A 23,178-nucleotide genomic window follows, 5' to 3' on the forward strand; every position below is an offset into this window, starting at 1 on the left:
ATATCCAAAGATTTCTTCAAATCAGAAAACTGTATTTAAGTTTCTTTCTATAAAAACCAAGCCCCAAATATCACAAGATAAATGTCCACTAATCGACAAGGCAAATTTGGTAATTCATACAATATACAATTTAAAAATATAAGTGGCTAAGGAAAATCGGAGCCTCGGTGATTACCAGATTTTGTTTGAGGCTACAGTAGTCATCTTAACCTCTTCCTGGTTCCACAAGGTGAGTAGAACACACAAGTAGTTGGATGAAGTTTAGCAGCAGGAGTATCATATACAGTTAGACAAAATAAATACACATAAATATTCTTCTTTGCTTGAACTGGATAAACTGTAATGATAATCTATACTTTTATACTTACGGTTACTGAAATGACTTCCTGATCCTAAATGATCACTCTGAAATTAGAAGTATAATTAAAACATTTTAGGTGAATACTGCTTCATTTGGTTAAATTCTGTATCTATTTTAGCTCTAAATAATCCAGTCATTAAAACCACATTTTCAACATTCCTTGTTTCTCCCGAGTATTATTCTACTGGAACCTGCAAAAAGACATAGCACTAGCAACAATTAGAGAGGTGAGTTGCGAATAAACTACTTCACGAAGCATTTTAATAAAACCATCCAAGTGTATCAAGGAAAAACTTTATTGCTCAAAAGAAAAAAAGTGAGCTCCAAATGAACTGAAACAACTTTCAATCCATACTCTTTTCTGCTTCTTTACCTCAAAAGGAAGGAAAAGCCACATTCCCATCAAGTACTCATTTTACTTTGCCACTGTTGGGAAACCCTACTTCATTAACTGTGAAATAGCCACGTGATGCCTTCTTTCAGAATTTATAGAATACTGACTACTTCTTTTTTTTTTTCGGTTTTTGGCCCTGAGCTAATATCTGTTGCCTATCCTCCTCTTTTTTGCTTGAGGAAGATAGTCCCTGAGCTAACATCGTGGCAATTGTCCTCTATTTTATATGTGGGATGCCACAACAGCATGGCTTGATGAGTGGTATGTAGGTCCATGTCTGGGATCCAAACCCATGAACCCCAGGCCACAGAAGCGGAGCACGTGAACTTAACCACTACACCACTGGGCCATCCCTGAATACCGATTACTTTTGAAGGCAAAAGGAGACAGAGAGGAGGAAACGAAACCGAGACAAAGACCTACACACAGCAATAAATAAATCGATGCATCAGTTACGAAAAAGAGAATACTGAAGAAAATCTAGATACTCTGAATCGAAATATACTTGGATTGCTCATTTTTCCAAGTTAGTCAAATACAAAGAATCTAACATATCAACTAAAATATTATAACTTCAAGAGTAAAGATATGCAGATGTAGCTCATGTCTGTGTATCTGTGTGTACTGGTACTAACAGCCATGTGTCAAACTCTGATATAGATGACCACGGTGAAAATAGTCCACAGTCCTATAAATAAATTGTTGCCTCCTACACTAATTCTTAGTGCCCCAAGGATGTCGGTAAACATAGTTAAGCTCTTTGTTCTGTGTAATATTTAATACTAGAGTTTACCATAGCTACTCAATGGACTTATACATGTATGGTTGGCGTGGCCTACGCACATAAGGAGTTCAAAAAACTTAGTTTGGGTTTATTACCTTTCCTTGATTACTCACATGAAAATAAATGCATAAGTTACAACATAAAATTAGCCTCGTTCTAAAATATCCACATTTTCCCATATTTTTTCTATTATCAGAAGGGAAATGCCTACATATTAAGTATTACACACACCAACAAACCTGTTGGCAGTTTATGAAGATTTTTAGGCATGTGAGATGATACAGTGGATATGCAATATTTTTAAATGACGAATTCTTAGTTTTGTTTTTTTGCTTGTTTTCTGCATTTTTCTCCCCAAATCCCCCTGCATAGTTGTATATATTTTTTCAGTTGTGGGTCCTTCCAGTTGTGGCATGTGGGACGCTGCCCCAGCATGGCCTGATGAACGGTGCCATGTCCGTGCCCAGGATCCGAACCAGCAAAACCCTGGGCCACCAAAGCGGAGCACGCAAACTTAACCACTCAGACACAAGGCCAGCCCCTGAATGCTTAGTTTTTAATGGCTGCTTTCATAAATACTGGGTCACATATAAAATGGGCCCTGTAATTTCTTTTTGAAAGTAAAAAACCATTTCTAGTAGAAAAATTTATCACAATGAATATGCACTCACTGGGGAAAATGTCACTATGTTGAGCGAAAGAAGTTACAAAATAGGATGTACCCATTCCCATCTGTAGAACACGTACGTAACAAGTTACGCACAAAGAAAGGTCGGGAAGACGTGAGTCAGGTGCTAGGAGAGCTGGGAATATAGTTGTACTTATTTTCTGCTTTTAGTTTAATTATATTCTCTAATCTTTCTGAAATAAATATATATTACTTTAAATAAAAAGAATTATGTAGAATAACAATAAAGTTACTTTCCTATAGTTTATTATAACCTCATTGAAAGTTACAGACTTGACTCTAACTCTGTCTAAAGCTACTGAAAAATATCTTATTCTTGACATGAGAGTCTACTCTTAGACTCTTAATACCCAATTATAGGTGTCAAACTTTGATGAGTGCTTCAAAGGGCCCACATACGCCTCTAGATTTTCTCATTCAAGTCATTCTGAGTGTAAAACTAGTATTGTAGTACAGAGCACAAAGGAGCCAGACAGCCTGGGTTCAAGTTCCGGCTCTTTCACTTAATATTTATAAAAACCCTCACAGGTAAAAATGCTCTGTGCCTCAGTCTCTTCACTTATAAATGCAGATAATAATAAAACCTGCCATATGGAGTTGATATGTTTATTAAATGCACGTAAAGTGTACAGAGCAGTTTCTGGTACATGGCTGGTACTATGAAAATGTTAGCTATTACTAGTTTCATTATCAACCTTAAAAAAGAGTCAAATGTGAAAAAGATAGAAGGCACTATACCAGATTATTCTTTAGCTTATAAAGCTGTTTCTGAATAATCTTCAGAATTCAGTCACACAAATTCAAACACACTTTTTTCTTTTTTAAAAATGTATCAAGGCATAACTCACCTGCAATAAAGCACCTTGTTAAGTGTACAGTACAATGAATTTTTGCAGACGTACACCTTGTATTATCACAACCAAGATCAAGATATAGAACATTTCCAGCACCCTCAGAAGCTTCTTCATGCCCCATCCTAGTCAGTAATCCCTCCCCAAAGGTGGCCTCTATTCTCTCCTCTATCACCATAGATTAGTTTTGTCTGACTCTAAACTTTATAAAAATGGAATCATGCATTAGCTACTCTTTGTGTCTGATTTCTTTCACACAACATTGTCTGTGAGATTCATCCATGTCTTGACATTCTTTTTCATAGCTGACCACAAATTTTTTTATTTATAAAAGAAAAAAATTACTTTCATTAGGTACTTTGGAGTTATATTCCCTAATAAAGATAAAAGATTCATATTGAAACAGCACCCTCTTCAGTGACCCCTCAGTGATGAACAACATTTATAAATATGTATTATGGCCTTTCAAACAAATCTACACAGTTAGAAGTCAGGAAAATGGTCACCCTTGATGCAGGGAGTGTGGGTAGTGACAGGAAGCAAACATGAGGAGGCTTCCGGGTACTAGTAATGTTCTGATTCTTGATCTGGGTGTGTTCGATTTGTGAAAATTCTTCAACTTATATGCTTTAACGTGTACTTTTTAACATATATTGTATTTCAATAAAAAGTTAAAAAAATCCACTGTCTTGGAAAGACTAAGAGCTAACTGACCCAACCAAAGAAGAGCATATGATCTGGGCCTTATTGACACACTACTCTCACTAAACGAAGTGTTCTAACTAATCCAGATAGGCACAAAATCCTTTCTGAGATAATCCTGGAAATACCACTATTCATTTCTATATCACCATCATAATCATTGAAAATTTACAGATAAAAGCATCAAGTTTTGAAAAGGTAAAGATGAACAAAGATGAAAGCTGGGGAAGAGAAAGCAGAATTGAACTAAATGTCAATCATATGCTAGTCAATTTCAATTATCTCGTTTAACCTTTACAACAACTCCGTGGAGAAAGGGACAACCACCCCAATTCTGTCAAAGCAGCAACACACTCAGAGACTTTAAATAAACTGCCCGAGGTCACACTATAAAGAAGAGAGTGATAATTCAAATTCAACTCTGCGTCCAAGCCCCTAACTATTGCCTATTATGAGTTACAGGAGATAATTTAAGCTTTGTATACCTCAAAATATTTAAATCTATTTTTCAGAGCCTCAATAGTTCTTAGGCTTTCTTCATGTTGCTTTTCTTTAGCTGCCAAAAGGGACTTCAGCTTTTCTTTCTGAAATGGAAAGAAAGAAAGAAAGAGCAAAGTCACTCCGTGCTTGAAATTGGGTTAGAAATGTGTTTTAGAAAATGTGATTAGAATTACTTTGAGGACTGCAGTTAATGAATTATCTAAGCTGGTGGATTTTTATCTATTAGTAGAGTTGAAAATTCTACAAATACACTAATAAAATATACAATATATACAAAAAAATTACAAAAAATTCAAATTTTTATTGTTTGTTTTAAATCATCTTCAGATATTTACTTTATAATGTTTTGAATTTTACATCTTTTTATGAAAAGTTTCACAGAAAATGAGACATTCAGAGGCAATAACAAAATGCCTACAATAACCCATGCCACTATACTCAAAACATACTTTTACATTCACATGTAGGTTTTGTTTTTCCCTTTGAGCAATAACCAGAAATAGAATCCTGGTCTCCATCTCAATTCAGGACTTACACACCTTCTGCAATATCATTTTCAATTTACATTTTACAGCTTTAAAGAAAAATTTATCATCCTACCTCACTTTCCAGATCATCAGCAACCATTACTTCCTAAATTTAAAAAGAAGAAATGTATTTTCAGTCTTGAAAGTTTGTTTTAAAAGGCAGGAGCTTGGCAAATATCTTTTGAAAAGACAGGCACATGTCTTTAAGAATGGGGACAAGGATAGGAGAAGAAAATGTCTATGTACTCCCAGTTCTCTTGTCTGAATTGTCATCCCTTCTTCTCACCAACCAGGTTCAGAAGCACTTTTGATTCTTCTGAGAAGCCCTCAGTTGTCAACTCCTACTTGCTCTTCCTCCTCACATCTTCTGTCTCCTCCTTCCTCTCCAATCCCATAGCACCAGCTCCAGTTCAGTTCTTTGTTGTTACCACACATCTACAGTATTCTCTGTTCTTGGATTCGACATTAAAGATTTCATGTAAAGGTCCTAGTAAGATACAACTTTCCCCAAGGGCCATGACCTGATTTTACCTCTGTTAGCACCCAGCACCATGACTTCACGTGATAGGCGAGCATTAACAATTTGTTATCGATGATGATGACTGGGAGTAAAACAGTTTGGATTTTTTTGTATTATGTAGATTATTTACCTCATTCAGCTGCAGTTGTAAACCATTGACTTTATCCAATAATATTCTCTGTTCTTGCTGAATTTTTCTCAACCTCTCTTTCAAATCTTCATTTTCAATCTCCAGATCCTTAAATAGTAAAGATAACAGGGACTACACCAACCTTAAAAGAGCAATTCTTACAGAAGAGATTTTTAAAAGCAGTTCGCTCTCATCTACAGATATATACCTATATAAAACAGCTTTAAGTACAAAGATGCAATAATTTCAATGACATTCAAATGATTTAAAAATCTATAGACCAGAAATAATATAGAAAATTATGGTCCTGTGGTATCTAATGAATACAAATATATACAAGACAGCAAACCATCATGATTCTAATAAAAAATAAAACCATCATCTGGAAATAGAAAATAGAAGAAGAATATGCCATTTTAACTTTTGCTTAACACCTCTCAAGTTTATGAGTCTATTCGCACGCTTTTCTTAAACTAATAATCATTTCAGTGCTCTGATAAAGTACTTAAGGCTCCGATCTAAGGCTAGCATCACTTTCTTAACAGTACATAGTAAACTATGAAGACCCAAAGAAAATGCTCCTGTTTTATCACATGGAAAACATATTCAATTTATATTCTAATGGTATTTGAGTCATAAAATAAACCATTTAATTACGGGATCTTCCTCCAACATAATCCATATAATAATTATTTTTCGAACATTTTGACAAACATAAAAGGTAAAAAGTGCTGTGTGGTTAACAAAATTATTTTTCTTAATCAAAATAAAAAATAATTTAAGAAAAAGTTGGGCTTTTATTTTATTTACATTAATAATCATTTTTATCACTATAATAATTTTCCAACATGAATAGAGATTTATGACCCAAAACACATATATTTAAATCAACAAAAAGTTACATAAAGTTGTTAAATTATTTGCTTCCTAATATATAGTAAAACAATACTTTCTGTAAGATAATACTGACCCAAACATTCATATCAAGAGTCACTTCTTTTGGAAAGGATTGGGCAAGAAAATTGAATTACAAAACAGAACCAGCTGCCCCACCTTCCCCCACATTTTCGCTCCCTGTCTTCTCCCCTACCCCACTACAAACAACACTGGAATTCTCTGCAAAGGAAGATACCAAATTTTGTTTTCTTTTTACCTGAATGTTTTGATGCTCCCTCTGATTTGGCTTCATATTTACTTCATCTAGCATGTGTGTCAAATTTCGCTTTGGTAAAACATAAGAAAACACAGGTTAGCAAGAATGAGAATATAGACCACATTTTCCTCAATAAGCAATATATCCAAGTGGTGATTTTCAGCTTACCCAACATTAAATTTTGCTGTCATAACACAAGGTGGCAGTGTTTCCACTGAGAACTCCAAATGGAAAGCATCTTTAAGGATATAGGTTTCAAATAAATCAAGTATAATTTATTTTAAAATACTAAAAAATAAAATTTAAAATCCTTATTGTTAAGGATTTATTTTAGCTAGAGTCACAAAATTTTAAAAAGGAGAATTTGTACTAGACACAAAACTAAACTTGTGCCATAAGCATTATCAACCATTCCCAAAGGAAGAATTTAGTCTTTAAAAAAAGGAGGAGGGCAAGTTACATTAATGTTGAAAGAAAATATGAAAATTATTTATTTCTTTGAGTACTGATGAAATAAAATATCAAGGGGTGTGGTAAGACAGAGACAGAAAATCCTCTGACCAGAGCTTTATAAAAGATCTCTAAATGACCTAGTTGGGTACATCTTGTTTTTGTACACTCACTGCTTTGAACCCTTATTCAAGCTTAGAGATTTGCTTTAATAAAAACACAAAACAATTATTAAACAAGAGAGAAAATAACCTTTTTTTGCCCAAGTTGACCTTTAAATCTACAAAATAATTTAGAAAGCTATTTCTTTCCTCCTTTCTAAGAACTTAAGAAAAAAAAAAAGCTAATGCTTTAATTCTCCAAGATAATTTTTTTATGTTCTGTATTATTTGTGGAGTTTGTTTAATCAAGTGTTTAAACTATCATTCTAGTGAGTTTGGATTTAGAATTAGGGGGAGAAAGTCCCATTAAGAAGATATCCTGTACCCACAATTTGCCCAAACTACATTTCTAGCCTCATTCTTTCTACCAAAGGACTGTTCACGTGGAATCTGACCAGCCTCATTGTACCAATTTTTTTTTTTGAGGACGATTAGCCCTGAGCTAACATCTGATGCCAATCCTCTTCTTTTTTTTTGCTGAGGAAGACTGGTCCTGAGCTAATATCCGTGCCCATCTTCTTCTGCTGTATATGTGGGATGCCTACCACAGCATGGCTTCCCAAGCAGTGCTATGTCCACACCTGGGATCCGAACCAGCGAACCTCCGGCTGCCAAAGCAGAACGTGCGCACTTAACCGCTGCACCACGGGGCCAGCCCCTTATTGTACCACTTTTATCTCCTGGCTTCCCTTCAGAGGGTCCTTCATAATCTGGCACCTAGTTACCTTGCTCATCTCTTCCCTTCAGCTAGGTCATGTGCATGTCACTCCTGCCACTCTGGCCTTCTACTACCCCATAGATGTGCTGAACATGCTCCCTCGTCAGGGACTTGGTACTTGCCCGACCCTCCGCCCGTGGGGCTTCTCCCACAGAGCCACACAGCTCCCTCCTCACTTCCTTCAGACCTCTGCTCAAATGTCACTTCCTGAGAGAGCCCCTTCCTGACCACACAATCTAAAACAGCTTCCTGTGCTCTCCTTCTTCATCCGCTAATCCTGTTCCACTTTTCTTCGAAGTATCTGCTATGATACTACTTTGCTTACTGCTCATCTCTCTCACTAGGCTGGAGCTCCCTGAGGGCAGGGACTTTGAATACCGTGATATCCCAGCACTAAGAACAGTAACTGGCAGACAGTACGTGCTCTACAGACATCTGTTAAGCAAACAACTCAGTCTTATTTTTTCATCTATACAGTAATCTTCTTGATAACAGGGATTATATGTTCCTTAGTACAAGAACAAATCCTATTTACAGCACAGTTTTAAATGTATTCAATAATTAATGGAAACAAATGAGTTTTGCTGTTCCTAGCAGAATATTAACTCCCCAAATTCATTTAGATAACTCCTAGAGCACTAAGCAGAATACCATTCCCATATCAATATTCAGTAATTCCTTATTCTCAATATCTGTATATTCCAGGAATCATTTTCTCGGATTCTGGGTGAGACAGCTGGTACAGTCATAACAGTGCACATTTCACTATACCCCTACTTAGGTTACCTGAGGAATGGGAGAGAGGGTTGAAACAGTTGCTCCAGATGGAAAAGAAAAGTGACAGTAGACAAGACCCATGCATGAACCTACTACTTAATTGTGATGGATTAAAAACGAAAACATGCTTTAATAAAGCTTTCAGATTCAGGTGAGAGGTAGAGGAATGATGCAGAATGATGATCAGAATTGCTCCAAGGTACCTGATTACTTTCTCTTCAGGGTTTGGAAGTGCCCAGGTTCCTCTCATTAGAGAAAAGCTGAAAGCCTGGAAGGGAACTGCCAGCAGAAGAGGAGAGCTGCCCATACTAGCTTTTGAGCAGACAGTGAGAGTGCAGTAAACCAACCCCTCTTACTTCACTCGAAGAGATTAGGGGAAATGACAAGACATTTACTGAGACAGGGACACAAAACCAGGGTTAAACAGTGATTTGATAATAAAATTAGTGCAAGGTAGGAATTATTTCATGTATTGCAGGTTTTTTTTAAGTGAAGTCTTCATTAATTAAATACACAGCAAAAAAAGATGAAAAGAAATCAAAATGTTAACAGTGGTATTGAAATGACAATATATAATCAGTTTTGAATTCTGTTTTCTTCATTTCTTATTGCACTGTAATTTTCCAATAACAGTAAATATTTGGCTCTGTTATTAAGGGAGGACAGGTGAAAACTATCTACAATCTGCCAGGCTGAAACTCATCTTCTAAGAGTCTCAGCGAGGTGTGCTATCTCATACTTCGCAGGGCTGGATGTTTAAGGCCAGCAATCAGCAGGCTATTTATTTCCCATTGGATACATTCATTGTAATAAGATCCACTGTCTCAAGCTGAGAGACAGCACCCAGAGCAAGCCTCAGGATCTCAATACCCAGCTTCTCCAAGGGCATGATGAACTGAGGCGAGAGAACAGCATGCATTTAAACCCAAAACAGTTATGTACAATCATTAACCAGTCTGAGTAAGCACTTATATTGCACAATACATATAATTTTTTAAAATTAAAATTAAGATCTACCTGTTGTAAAGATGGTCCTTTCTTCCAAAGTTCTTTCCCTGAATATTGAAAGAGAGAAAGAGAGGAGAAAGAAGGACAGTGAAACAGCAGGTTAACTTGGGTAGATACGCATTCCCTAACTATACAACCGAGTTAATATTAAAGAAATACATTTTAAAGTTTCCTTTAAAGGAACTTCACAGTTAAAACAAAAGTGAAATATCATTTTTGCCTATCAAGTTGGCAAGGTGTTTTTTTGCTATAACAACATCCAGGTAGGTAATAGTCAATACTAGGGAAGAGAGACAGGTAAAAAATGTAAAATTTGAAACACTCCTAAATTGGAAGGCAATATGTCAATATAGATCATGAGCTTAAAGAAGTGTACATATCCTGGAACCCCATGATTCAATGTCTAGGAAATAATCCTAAGGTTATAATAAAAACATGCTAAAATATTTATGCATAAGGACAGTCACTAAATTGTTATTAATATTAGTAAAAACTGTAAACAACTTCAATGACACCTATAGAAAATTGCTTAAATTAAATAGATGCAATTTTATGCATCAATAAAAATCATACTGTAGAAAAACATATTTACTTATGAGGGAAAAGACTTCAAAATATATTACACAAAAAGTAACCTACAGCTCACTAAAGTGACCTCAATTTTACACAAATGGAAAAGACTGGAAGGATAGTCCTCAAAATGTGAACAGAAGTTCCTCAAGTGGTAGGATGAGTGACTAATTTTATTTGTTGTGCTTTTCTGTATTTCCCAATTTTTCTTTAACAGAGAAAAATACTTGGCACAGGTAGTCAATAAATATTGGTTGAATATTTTATATACACATTTAAATAATGACTCTTTAAAACTTTGTAAGTATAAAAGAGCTTAAGACCTTTACACCTCCTCACAAAAAAAAAATATATATATATATATTAGTAAAACACTTGATTTGACTCTTTCTCCTCAGTTCTTTTTTTTTTTTTTTGAGGAAGATTAGACCTGAGCTAACTACTACGAATCCTCCTCTTTTTGCTGAGGAAGACTGGCCCTGAGCTAACATCCATGCCCATCTTCCTCTACTTTATACGTGGGACACCTACCACAGCATGGTGTGCCAAGCGGTGCCATGTCCGCACCAGGGATCCGAATCAGCAAACCCCGGGCCACCAAGAAGCCAAACGTGCAAATTTAACTGCTGCACCACCAGGCTGGCCCCTCTCCTCAGTTCTTAAATGACTCCACAGTATAGCAGAGTTTACTGGATAAACTAGACAATATATGCAACAGACACTGCCTCAAAACAAGTGACTTACAATGTGAATACGCAAAGCCATGGTATAGAGGGAGGCAAACCAATACTGTTAATTAGTAAGAAATGTTTTGATTCTTGTAAATTTTAGCTCTACCACCTAACTCTTTAAAAGCTGCTCTTTGTTAACCTGGACTTTTCTAGTTACAGAAAAATGCTGGTACCTTTGTTGGTATTTTCCGATGCAGTCTTCAACAAGGTAAGAATGTCCAGATTGTCACCAATTCTTGCATAGTAAGAACTATCATGACCAAGGGCATCCAGCAAGCTTACATCAGCACCATTTTTAATTAAGATTTCTACTGCATCTTTGCAACCATACTCGCAGCCTAGCATGAGAGCAGTTCTAAAAGAAAAGATGGAAGAATAAGAGACCTTGAGAAACACCCAAGAAAATATTTCAGAAATCTTCTTTCAGAGACCCCCTTCTTAGAATAGATCTCGAGAAGGGGAAAGGGAGAATTACAGATAGAAATCATTGGTGTATTCCAAGTAAAATAACATCAAATACAGAAGTAAAATAAACTAAGGGAATCTTGGGGTACAGAGATGTCCTCAGTTTCTCAGAAGGAAGTGGTGGTGTGCCCAGGCGCAGTATGAGAGAAAACACCTTCAGAACATCTCTGCTGAAACATGCCAACCTCCAGGACACCAAGAAGCGCCTTCTTCTAAAAGAATCACTAATGAGGAAGCAGACTGCAGATGTCATTTTTTATTCTTCTCTCTTACATCTTATTTGAGCCCACTTCACTAAAGACTTTTTTAAAGCTTAAAATAACTGGGATATAATTCCTCTTTCTTCAGGTTTTTGACCCAAACACAGGCCTTAATCACTGCTTGTATTCCACTTACCCTGTCATCTTCCCCCTCCTTCCTTCTGCAGTAGACTCCGAAGGAAAATAAGAAGTGGGTATAATTCCAAGGAAGAGGAGGACCAAAGGGGTTGGAAAGGCCAAGTCACAAAGGCAGAGTTTCAGAATCACTGTGCATCCAGCTGGGTCTGGGGAGCCGTGATAAAAGAATTACCTGTTTTGTTTGTCTCTGGAGTTAATATCCGCCCCTCTATCTATCAGCAGTTGACAGATTGTTGGCCTACACATCTGAGTAGCCAGAACAAGTGGTGTCCGCCCATCCTAAGCGACAAGAAAAATGAAACAGCATTAAGACAACAAATGTCCCAAAATATCAAAGTTAGAATACATGAATTGAAATGAGAATAAACATAAACTGACTTACTACATCTTTGGCATTCACCAAGGCCCCATGGTCACAAAGCAGCTGTATGCTAGAAGGACAGTCTGCCATAGCTTAAGGAACAAAGGAAAGTGATAAATGGTGAACATCTGTCGGTAAGACACGTGGTGTTTTGCTAGGTCCATATAAGGCATGCATTCTTCAATTTCTAAACTACCAAGCATCACATCCTTTACTCTCAGTTTAGCATTATAAGCATCAATTTTCTATCTGAAAATGGATTAGACAAGATCATTTTATAAGTTTTGTACAATTAGGACCAAGGAATATTGTCATCCTTACAGAAGAATATACTGCTATTCTAAAGGTAAACACAGATAATAAAATCATGAATCTTCTATTTGCAGTATATTTCTAAACATGGCTATAAGTGACTTGATCCTTGAAGCGTTTTTTTTTTTTTTTTCAAGAATCAGACCCTTGGGGCTGGCCCCGTGGCGGAGTGGTTAAGTTTGCGTGCTCTACTTCAGCAGCCTAGGGTTTCGCTGGTTCGGATCCTGGGCACAGACATGGCACCACTCGTCAGGCCACACTGAGGTGGCATCCCACATGCCACAACTAGAAGGACCCACAACTAAAATATACAACTATGTACTGGGGGGATTTGGGGAGAAAAAGTAGAAAAAAAAAGAAGATTCACAACAGGTGTTAGCTCAGGTGCCAATCTTTAAAAAAAAAAAAAAAGAATCAGAGTCTCTTTTTTTTTTTGGTGAGGAAGATTGGCCCTGAGCTAACAACTGTTGCCAATCTTACTCTTTTTGCTTGAGGAAGATTGTCACTGAGCGAACATCTGTGTCAATCTTCCTCTATTTTATATGTGGGACGCCACCACAGCATGACTTGACAAGTGGTGTGTAGGTCTGTGCCCGGGATACAAACCTGTGAACCCCGGGCAACCAAAAGGGAGTGTGCAAACTTACCCACTAGGCTGCCGGGCCGGCCCCAATAATCATTTTTTAATAGAAGAGCCACAGTAAATAAAATATGACTCATACAATTCATATTTCCTTTTAAAAGCAGAGATTTTAATGTCTGCCTTTAATGATCCAAAGCAGGGTCATTTTGCTAAAAATTATATTATAAACTCACACAATTCTTCTTCTCTAACACTAGAGTTCATATTTGTATTAGGAAAAAAATTATTGTGAAATTCATAAAATAGGATTGTGTTTACACCCCCCATGAGTTTTTTTTAAAGCCTTATGAGTTGACACTAGTTTACTAGCACAAAAAGTACTGACAAAGTCAGCTTTTTTCTTTTTTGTTAAAATTCTTTTGTTAAAATTCAATAGAATAAAACCAAACATACATAAGAAAATTAATTTTCATTTCTTACGTCTTTAATTCAGCCAATCCTTTATATAAAATACATAATCAATCCTAAAAAGATGATAAACAAACTGAATACATTAATTCAGGAATTGCAAAATTAACAACCATTGAGTCCCGATAAAAATAAGAATGAAAAAATGTAAAGCATAATAAATTCCAGAGTTGTAATATATTGAAAAGTAACGTAAGTATTAAAGGTGCTATGATGGAGAGTACTAGCTGCTCACCCAACTCCGATCGCCCTTTCTTCCATGGTAATAAAGTTGTGCTGGGCACATGGTGGCTCACCTAGAGACCACAGTTCCCAGTCTCCCTTGCATGTAGGCATGACCCATGCGGGTTAGATCATGCCAATGGAACCTGACAGGAGTGATGCGCACTACCTTCTGAGTCTAGGGCTTAATAGAGTGGTTATACACTCCTCCATAATCTTCCCCTTCCTATTAGCAGAAAAACAGGTGTCTGCTATCAGCTTCAGCCTTAAAGACGAAGACAGCACCCTAGGCGCTGGTAGAACTGCAAAATGGAAGAAATCTGGATCCCTGAACGACCATATGGAGCAGAGACACAAGCCAATCTGAACATTAGGACTGTGATATGAAAGAAATAAATTCTGTGGGTTTTTTAAAGCCAACATTATTTTATAGTGTTTGTCACGGCAGCCTAGCCTATCCCTAAGACAAAAATTGCTATCAGGAGTCAGGTACTGCTATAACAAATACCTACATTATATGGTACTGGTTTAGTGGTTGGGTTCTAAGTGGTGAATAAACATATTTCAGGCTAGAAACTTTATGATTTTTCTAATGCGGTGGCAAACCATTGGATAGAGCTATCACCTGTGATGATTTAGGAGGTATACCACGTGACTTTGGAGCAATAGGGAAGAGCCAAAGTTTTAGTGCATACTGGCAGCTACTTACTGCTTTTGTAAGGTATTATAAGAAAGAGATGAGGTCAAGCAAGAATTAGCCAATTTATGAACAGAGATGGAAGGGAAAAGAGAGTGTCTAGACATTTGGGACCTCGCAGGTGTGGAGAAGCCAATTGTTTCTCTATATTAAACAGCAAGATACAAACCTTTTCTCAAAGACCTCCCAATAAGGAAAAAAGAAAGAAAAAGATTCAGTCCTGGAATAAAGATCAGATTGAGGATATTATATTCCCATCCAAGACTATTATTTCAGATGGCTTTGAGGTAGCAGCATTAAAATGAGGTAGAGAATCATGAGTCTAGAAATAAAGGAAGGTTAAGAACTTTATGTCCAGAAAATAACCTTGGAGATGGTTCCTGACATATGGCAGTGGCTGGCAACAAACAGACCAGAAATCTACCAAGGTTCGGAGGGAACTGCACTACCCAAGACCCCAAAAGCGCAGTCAGCTAAAACTCCTAATTGTTCCTGCCCTTAAGCTGCCTCTACAGAGGGCATACCCTCAAACATCCAATTTATCTGTGACCTTGGAGGATAACGGACAAGGAAGAATCTCCCAAAAGGCAGAGCTTGGGCCCACAGAGGACAATGGACAAGGGATTTTTCCCAGAAAACAGAACCAGGGCAGCATCCAGAGGAGCTAATCGTGAAATTTACTCCAAGACCTCAGCAGGAAGCCTTTGCAAGTTTTGCTCAGCAGCATTTGATACCTGCTACTGACCAGTGACTCCTGGGTTTCCTGATTCTCCCTTTTCTGAAAGTAAGTCTTTATTTCACTTATCCCATTCTTGTTCCATCTCTATATATTGTGAGGAGCAGATCTCTTCTCTTTGAGTTTACAGATTGCTGGACCATGAAGGGCCACATCAGAGCCAAAAAGAGAAAACTGCACATCACCCAGAAATCCCAGACTTTAAGGTAGCTTCAGGAACTGAATTGGCTGTGTATCCTCCCCTTTGGGGAGGGAATAAAGGATTCATGTGTGGGAAGTAGGGTCTGTGGGAATATCTGGAAGGCCAGAGGATTGGACTGTGGCAGAAAATGCAATTTGTTACCAAAATCTGTTTTCCCCTTCCTCTACAGTGGAGCAGCTGGGCCATGACTAGTCACCTAGAGATAATATTTCTGGGCCCCCCTTGTAGATAAACAGAACCAGTTGACTTTGCTCTTGTCAATGCAATAAGACCAGAGAGCTATCTATCACTTCCAAACCTGGGCCTTAGAGTTTGGGCATGTGTTCCTCCATGCTCTCTTTCCCCTTCCTGCCAACTGGAACATGAATATGATTGCCACCCTGCTTCAACCATACAGCTGAGGAAGGTAAGAGAGGAAAGTAGAACAAGATGGAAAGAATTCAGTTCTCGAATGACCTCAAGTCACATGCCAACCTATACCACTCAACAATTTTTTTATAAGCAGCTGTTATTGGAGTTCTTTTATTACATCAACTTGGTTTTCATTCTAACTTCATCTGTACATCTACTGAATAAATTTTAAGATTTCAATTGACTAAGTTGTACCAGTTTTAAATACAGGGATAATAAAACCTATAGTATACAAAAACTTACACATATTTAATGTATACATTTTCATGAGTTTGGACATATGCATACATCATGATATCATCATCACAATCAAAGTGCTAAACATATGTGTCACCTCCAAAAGTTTTCTTGTGTTCTTTTGTGTGTACGTGTGTGTGTTGCTTTTGGTCGGTTTTTCTTTTTGGTAAGAATACTTAACATGAGATCTATCCTCAATATTTTTTAAAATTGCACAATACCATATTGTAAACAATGTGCAATTTTTTGTATAACAATTATACTTCAGTAAAGCATAAAAAATAAAAGTAAAACCAACCGGGGAAAACTGAACATTGACTAGATGATACTGAAAACATTTTCAGATGCATTAGGTGTGATAATGGTAGTACACTTCGGTTACAAAATAGAATCCTTATCTTTTAGAGATATAAATTGAATTGTTTATGGATAAAATTATACGATGTCTTGTATTTGATTTAAAATATCAGTGGAGTGGGAAAATAATGAGTGGTGGTATGAGTAAAGATTGGTTAGATGTTGACAACTGTCTAAGCTGGGTAAAGGGTATAAGGTGTTTTAATATAATATTCTCTCTAACTTTATGTATGTTTGAAATTTTCCATAATAAAAAACTAAAAAATAATATTTTTAATGTGATTACTAAGAAGATTTGACTAATTAAAAAAAGCAACTAGGAAAACATGGTAGGAGAACAGAAATATCATGTGACATATATTCATACTTCGGCAAGCAGCAAAATCATTTTTAAAATTCCATCAAGAACAATAAATTAGCAGTACAAAAATGAACTGTATTTCAATTGTAAATTTGTTTTGATAATTCCATAACTATACAAGCTTGATAGGTATATGAATCTATTATGTTTTTATTTAACTATGTTTTTACTTATTTTAGGTAACAATACAAAATTATCATAAAATAGAAAATAGAGGGGCCGGCCTTGTGGCACAGCAGTTAAGTGAGCATGTTCTGCTTCGGAGGCCCAGGGTTCACCAGTCGGATCCTGGGTGCAGATTTGGCACCGCTTGGCAAAAGCCATGCTGTGGTAGGCGTCCCACATATACAGTAGAGGAAGATGAGCGTGGATGTTAGCTCAGGGCCTGTCTTCCTCGGCAAAAAAGAGGAGGATTGGCAGCAGTTAGCTCAGGGCTAATCTTCCTCAAAAAATAAATAAATAAGTAAATAAATAAAATAGAAAATAAGACTATAGAAACTCACAGGGGTCATCGTGAGACTCAAATGATAATGTATGTAAAAATGCTTTGTAAATTATACCACTCTTCATAAAAAGAAAAGAAAAAATCCATTGTGTGAGAGATTAAACCATAGTAAAACACATAAGATGTAAAAACAAAAAAACTGAAAGAAAATCAAGATATAAAATTTTGAAGGAAATTTGAAGTATAATACATTTTTAACACAGATCACTATAATCTACTGCAGATAGTCCACATACATGAAAAGAGAGGCTAGGTTCTTTTTCTTTCCTTTGGACTTCTAGTAGACTGTAGAAATTTCAGACTTAGAAGAGGCAGGCCAGAGGTCAGACTATGTTACATTCCAAAAATACTTAAATATCTAACTTTTTTGTAAGTATTTTCTTTATGATATCTAAAGAATAATGTAGATAAATTTCCAAACACAAGTATGATTAATAAAATCTGTGAAATTACTAGTATAAATCTTTTTAAAAATAGAGCGCATTATAATGATATGAAATTCGGCACTGACACCTCCAAATCAAGGCAACCACCACCACCATTAATTAAGAAATGATTAAATGCCAGGCACTATTTATGAGTCAGTTATAACCACTCACTGCAGTAGTATTATTAATTTCATTCTGCAAATGAGGAAAATGAGGTTCAGACATGTTAACAAGGTAAATGTAGCCTTTAAGGAAGAGAAATGTCGTCTTCCTTCCTATTTCTCCTACCAGTTCCCAAACACACACATACACACACAGTGCTCAGAGCTCCTTGAGAACAGAACTGTGGTTTATTTATCTTTGGACTTTCAGTATCTAGTAAACTGGCCTGTAAATAATGGCCGAATGAATCTTTAAGCTGTACAGTCTAATAAATTTCAAATTCAAGTAAACAAAAACTTCATAATATTGTTTCTCCATGAATTATACAAATACATGCATGTTAAAACTCTGAAACTCATTTAAATGCCTAGTCATTTTAACAAAGACTTGTTGATGGCCCAGTGAAACCTTGGCTCACCTGCATCGTGAAGTGCGGTCCTTCCCTGCAGGTCTACATGTTCAGTGGGACAATTGTACTGTTAAAACATAAAAACTTAGTAGTCTAGGAGAGTTTTATTTTAAAATTAAATATCAAAACTCAAATAACAGCTGTTATCTAATCTTAAAATATTCCATTTATCAGAAACTCTAAAGACTACTAGACAAGCCACTAAATATTTTGACATGAAACAAATATCATAACATTATACCGTAACTTTAACAGTACTTCACTAAACAGGAAAACATATGGTACATTACAATAGAATGAGATATAGAAACTATGCTATTGTTTGGGGTTTTTTTTTCCAGCAAGAGTTAAAACTTGAACAATTGAATCAGAAAAAACAAAAGAGTTCCGCTGTGAAACTTCATGGCAAAAAATACATCCTCTATCTGAAAACTTAATTCAGCCCACTAGTTCATAGAATTTTGTGGTTGCCTGATTACAAGTTTAACTAATAGTGTTACTATTATGTAGGCTAAGTTATTGACGTTTATATAGAAATATATGGATCCTATGCTGTTACCACTTTATCTTAAGTCATATATTGGACAACAGAAAATTCCAATCTCCAGCTAATGCCAACAGGAAGGTCAAGTCTTTGTTATTTATTTTTAATACACTGAGTTATGCAATTCACTTCCCTCAGAGTTTCTGCTCTTTATTGTTCACATTCTTTCACAAACGATGGAAAAAATATTATGCAAGCTAAGAGGCAAAGTTAGCCTACTATTTTCTTTGATCTCAAATTCCAAAAACACATTAAAAACACATCTACTGTTTGCAGTCAAAATAATAAAGCCCAAGTATTAACCACTTTTACTACCTGTAGAAGTTTTTGTAGACACAATGCATGTCCATACTTTGCAGCCAGGTGAAGAGCATTTCTCCCTATAAAAAAAATATTTAAAAATATATGATAAGGGTTATTTTCTTCACATGTGAATTTTCCATAGAAATATGACTCATTTTTCCAAAATAAGTTGACAGAATACTTAATTTGTAAGCATGCCTTCAGTTTCTAAAATGTTTCACCCAGTTTCAAATTTTAATAAGAGATATACACACCAAAACAATGAAGGTGGGAAGAAAAATTAAACATGAAAACCCATACAGAGCAAGAACTTTGCCTTATTCACCAGTGTATCGCCAATACCTAGAACAGTGCTTGAGACAGAATAAATAATTAAATATTGGCCTAGGAAAGAAAGGAGGAAGGGAGAGAGAGAAAGAGAAAGACAAAAAGAGAACAAGGAAAGGAAGGAGAGAAAAATACCTAGATTTCACATAACATTTCCAAAAAGGCAGTGTGGATACAAAAAGGGAGGAAGTTAAGAGATGTATGTCAAAGAAAGGGTATTTCCTTACTAATTTTTATGCTTCAACTAAAATTCAAAGTTCATTAAGAGATCTTGTCTCTGAAAATCAGACAACTTGTTCAAATAAAATGTGTATTAAAATCTGCAAATTTAAAGGAAATTACAGGCAAGAGGAGCAGGGAAGAAGTTACCAGATAATCTGAAAGGTGAACGCTGAATATTGAAAAAAGGTAAATTTGAAGAGAACATTCTACCTCCAAACACTATTCCTCCTAATTGTATTTCTTTACACATACATCGCTCTTGGATGGTGAAAATATAAGGGCTTCATCAGGCTATTCTAGTTTCTAATCTTAAATGTTCTTAATTTCCCTCTAAATTCACAAACTTCTTACAACATAACTTGACTTCACAAGTAGATCTTTCTGCTAGAAAAGAAGTAATTTACGTTCTGTTCATCCTGGATGAATGAATAAATTGACTTTCAATTATCATTCAATTTTATATGAGTTTAGATAAGTGAATAATTTTTCCTGTGTCTGATTGCTTCTCTGTAGCTGACTAACCAGGTTCTAGAATAAAAAGCAGTGAATTCAGATTTTTAAACATGTACAGATACAACATATTCAACCACTCCTAATCATCGATCATCCGATTACAAATAAGTCAGATGTGATGATTTCAAATTTCAATTTGCTACTATTAATGGACAAGTTTCCTAGAGACATTTCACACTGTGAAAAGTGACTATATTAACTGGCATTCACATGAGAAGTAGGAGAGTATGGCGTGGGATGGTGGGGATAGGCACAGTGGTGACAGTCCCTGGTGTTCAATAAAATGCCACAGAAACTTGGTCACATAAAAATGTCAGGGCTAAGGAAATACCAACTCCAGCCACTTGAGATAGGACAGCAAAAAATTAACAGAACATCACACCTAACACATACCTTGATCAATTACACCAAAGGTGCATTGTGACCTGGGTCACAAATACCTCAAAACTGCAATAACTAGAAATCTGGTTATTTTCAACATACTTTCGTATTGCTAGCAAATAAAGGAGTTAAGATAAAACACAAAGTTTTTCTAAACAAATTTTTATCAACTATTTACATCTGGATTATAACAAACAATACAACAGTAAATGAGACAAGGTCCTTGTCCTTAGGAAAGGACAACTCTAAGGACAAACATAATAAAACAAATCAAATAAAAATATGACTAAACAACAGCAAAAACCAAAACCAAAAAGAGTTAAGCAGGGTATGTCAGAACGCAGCGTATGAAACGATGTCTGCTGAGCTTCGGAAAGCATTTGAGTTTGGTCTGCACTGGAGGAGGGCGGGCAAAAGTCACTAGATTGGCCACTAGGCAAAAATGTCCATAGCAGAATGAACACAGACAAAAACAAGAAAGACACTAGTTTGAATTGGAATTAGCATAATAAATAAAGTCTTCAGAGTTCTGAAGAGGTATGGTTAGCCCAAAATTTCCAAAAATAAATATTCCTCTGCATCAATGGAAAGCATATTTATAAGTAATAAACAGTTTCTTGTTGGTTCAAAGGTGGCAGATACAGTGAGTTTAGTCTTCAATTAAGAATCTGAGGTATCTTTAGGCAAAGATTTTCCTTACTAACTCAGTTGTGATCTCTCTCTCTCTCCCTCTCCTTCTCTCTTCCATTTCTAAACACAATGCTGGTTAACAGTAACGTATTTATTTGTCCACACTTGGAGTCATAGAACGAAACATTAAAGTTGTTAAGAAAATTCTCTGCTTGACATCAACTCCCATATTTAATTGAATAACAAAGTAGAACTGCAGAGAAATAGTTGTCAAGAGTCTCAGAGAACTGAGAATGATTAACTGAAGAATGGAAAACTAACATGTTCCTTGAAGAAAAGCAATAGCTTCATTCAGATACTTAAAAGTCTATCTGGCGCTGTGCAAACTTACGCTGGAAGATTTTAAAAGATAGACAGATACGATAAGTTTAAGCAGGAGACCCAGTAAGAGACAGACTTAAACTGTCTACAAGAAAGCATTTTTTACAAATATAGCTAACTAAACACAGAACAGGTTTCCTCATGAGGCATAATGGTTAAGAACACAGACTCTGACCGCGATCCATCCACCGAAGGACCCTGCACGACGAGCTGCTTGATGCTCAGTGCCTCAAGCCTCATTGGGTTGATGTGAGGATAAAATGAGTTGGTACATGTCAAGTGCTTAGCAGAGTAGCTACATAGACTTTATATAAGTGTCAGCTATTCTTGTTATCATCATTATTGGTGACAATGTTATTGTTCTGAGGCAGTTGGTTCTCCATCAGAAGAAAAGTCCAACCAAATTCCAAATGCTCACAACAGTGAGGAGTCATATACTGAATGTATGAGTATAAACTAAACGGCCCCTAACGGTTCCTCAAAATCTGAGATTTAGGATCCTGTAACACTACCAAGACTGGCACTAGACTTCGGGTCTCCCACTGTTCATCAGTTTAGTAATCCTTTCTCCTAAATTCCCTGTACTTGCCCTCTCCCCGACAAAGATGCCTCAGAAGTAAACCTTTTCTTGACTAATTAAAAACAGAAAATTAAGGACTTCTCTTTGTCAATCACATTTAGGTCTGATTAAGAACATTCGCAATGGACAATGCTTGTCTTCCCTGTTTTGTAATTGACTATGGAGGCACACATACCTGCAGTGTCACTGGTTGTAATATCAACTCCATGCACAAGGATGGCATTCAAACACTCCAGATTCCCCTTTGAGGCCACAACATGAAGGCTAAAACAAAAAGAAGATATTTGCTATGTCATGGAAACTATCAAAGGTCAACTTAAAAGTTACATTAACGTCACCTTTTATTCAACACACACACACACACGCATGCACACACATTTTAAAGACTGCATTAGAACATCCATACATTTCGTAGAAGATAAAAAAAAACCTATCCCATATTACTGAAAAATTCATCTTAACCCGAATTTATAAGGGGGTTATAAATTTCTAGAAATACTTTCTACTTTCTAGAAATACCTCCTTAGAATCAACGGACTACTCCAATGTTCAATAGCTTTAACAACAAAAATGTATACTATAATACCATTAACTTCTATAGTTTATTACTTATAACAAAGGCACTGGTGTTTGGAGCTTAATAAACGCACTAAAAAATGCCTATCAGATTATTTTGCTTAGTTTCAAATATACCGAAACTGCCAAAACAAATAAAGTTACAGGAGAATGTTAAGGCCAAAGACAGATCAAAACACTTATCTCTTCTCTTTAAAATGATCAAATTAAACTTGAAATAGAAAAGCCTTCAAAACAACAAGCTAAGCTACACTTAAAAGCCATAAAAGAACTGGCATAGTCTTCTTCCCCAAAAGTACCAAGGACTACCATCTAATTCTTCCTTTTGCTCAAAGACCTGTGTGACTGGTTGAAGTTTCACACAGACAAGCACAATTGAAC

General features: G+C 36.1%; 1 protein-coding gene across 2 annotated transcripts in view; it reads right to left on the reverse strand.

The window, feature by feature from the left end:
• The window catches only part of LOC124235541 (uveal autoantigen with coiled-coil domains and ankyrin repeats), an 83,398-nt gene that overhangs the window by 12,915 nt on the left and 47,305 nt on the right, over positions 1 to 23,178 (reverse strand). For both annotated transcript variants that reach the window (XM_046653726.1, XM_046653727.1), the window contains exons 3-14: positions 22,397 to 22,485; positions 19,200 to 19,264; positions 18,350 to 18,407; positions 12,272 to 12,342; positions 12,062 to 12,168; positions 11,200 to 11,381; positions 9,735 to 9,772; positions 6,612 to 6,680; positions 5,459 to 5,566; positions 4,882 to 4,914; positions 4,266 to 4,364; positions 369 to 405 (exon numbers count right to left, since the gene is read on the reverse strand). In XM_046653726.1, coding sequence (XP_046509682.1) covers positions 369 to 405; positions 4,266 to 4,364; positions 4,882 to 4,914; positions 5,459 to 5,566; positions 6,612 to 6,680; positions 9,735 to 9,772; positions 11,200 to 11,381; positions 12,062 to 12,168; positions 12,272 to 12,342; positions 18,350 to 18,407; positions 19,200 to 19,264; positions 22,397 to 22,485 — 956 coding nt within the window. The remainder of the gene's footprint in view (positions 1 to 368; positions 406 to 4,265; positions 4,365 to 4,881; positions 4,915 to 5,458; positions 5,567 to 6,611; positions 6,681 to 9,734; positions 9,773 to 11,199; positions 11,382 to 12,061; positions 12,169 to 12,271; positions 12,343 to 18,349; positions 18,408 to 19,199; positions 19,265 to 22,396; positions 22,486 to 23,178) is intronic.

Source organism: Equus quagga, chromosome 2 (genome assembly GCF_021613505.1).
Source record: "Equus quagga isolate Etosha38 chromosome 2, UCLA_HA_Equagga_1.0, whole genome shotgun sequence".
Taxonomy (NCBI): Eukaryota; Metazoa; Chordata; class Mammalia; order Perissodactyla; family Equidae; genus Equus; species Equus quagga.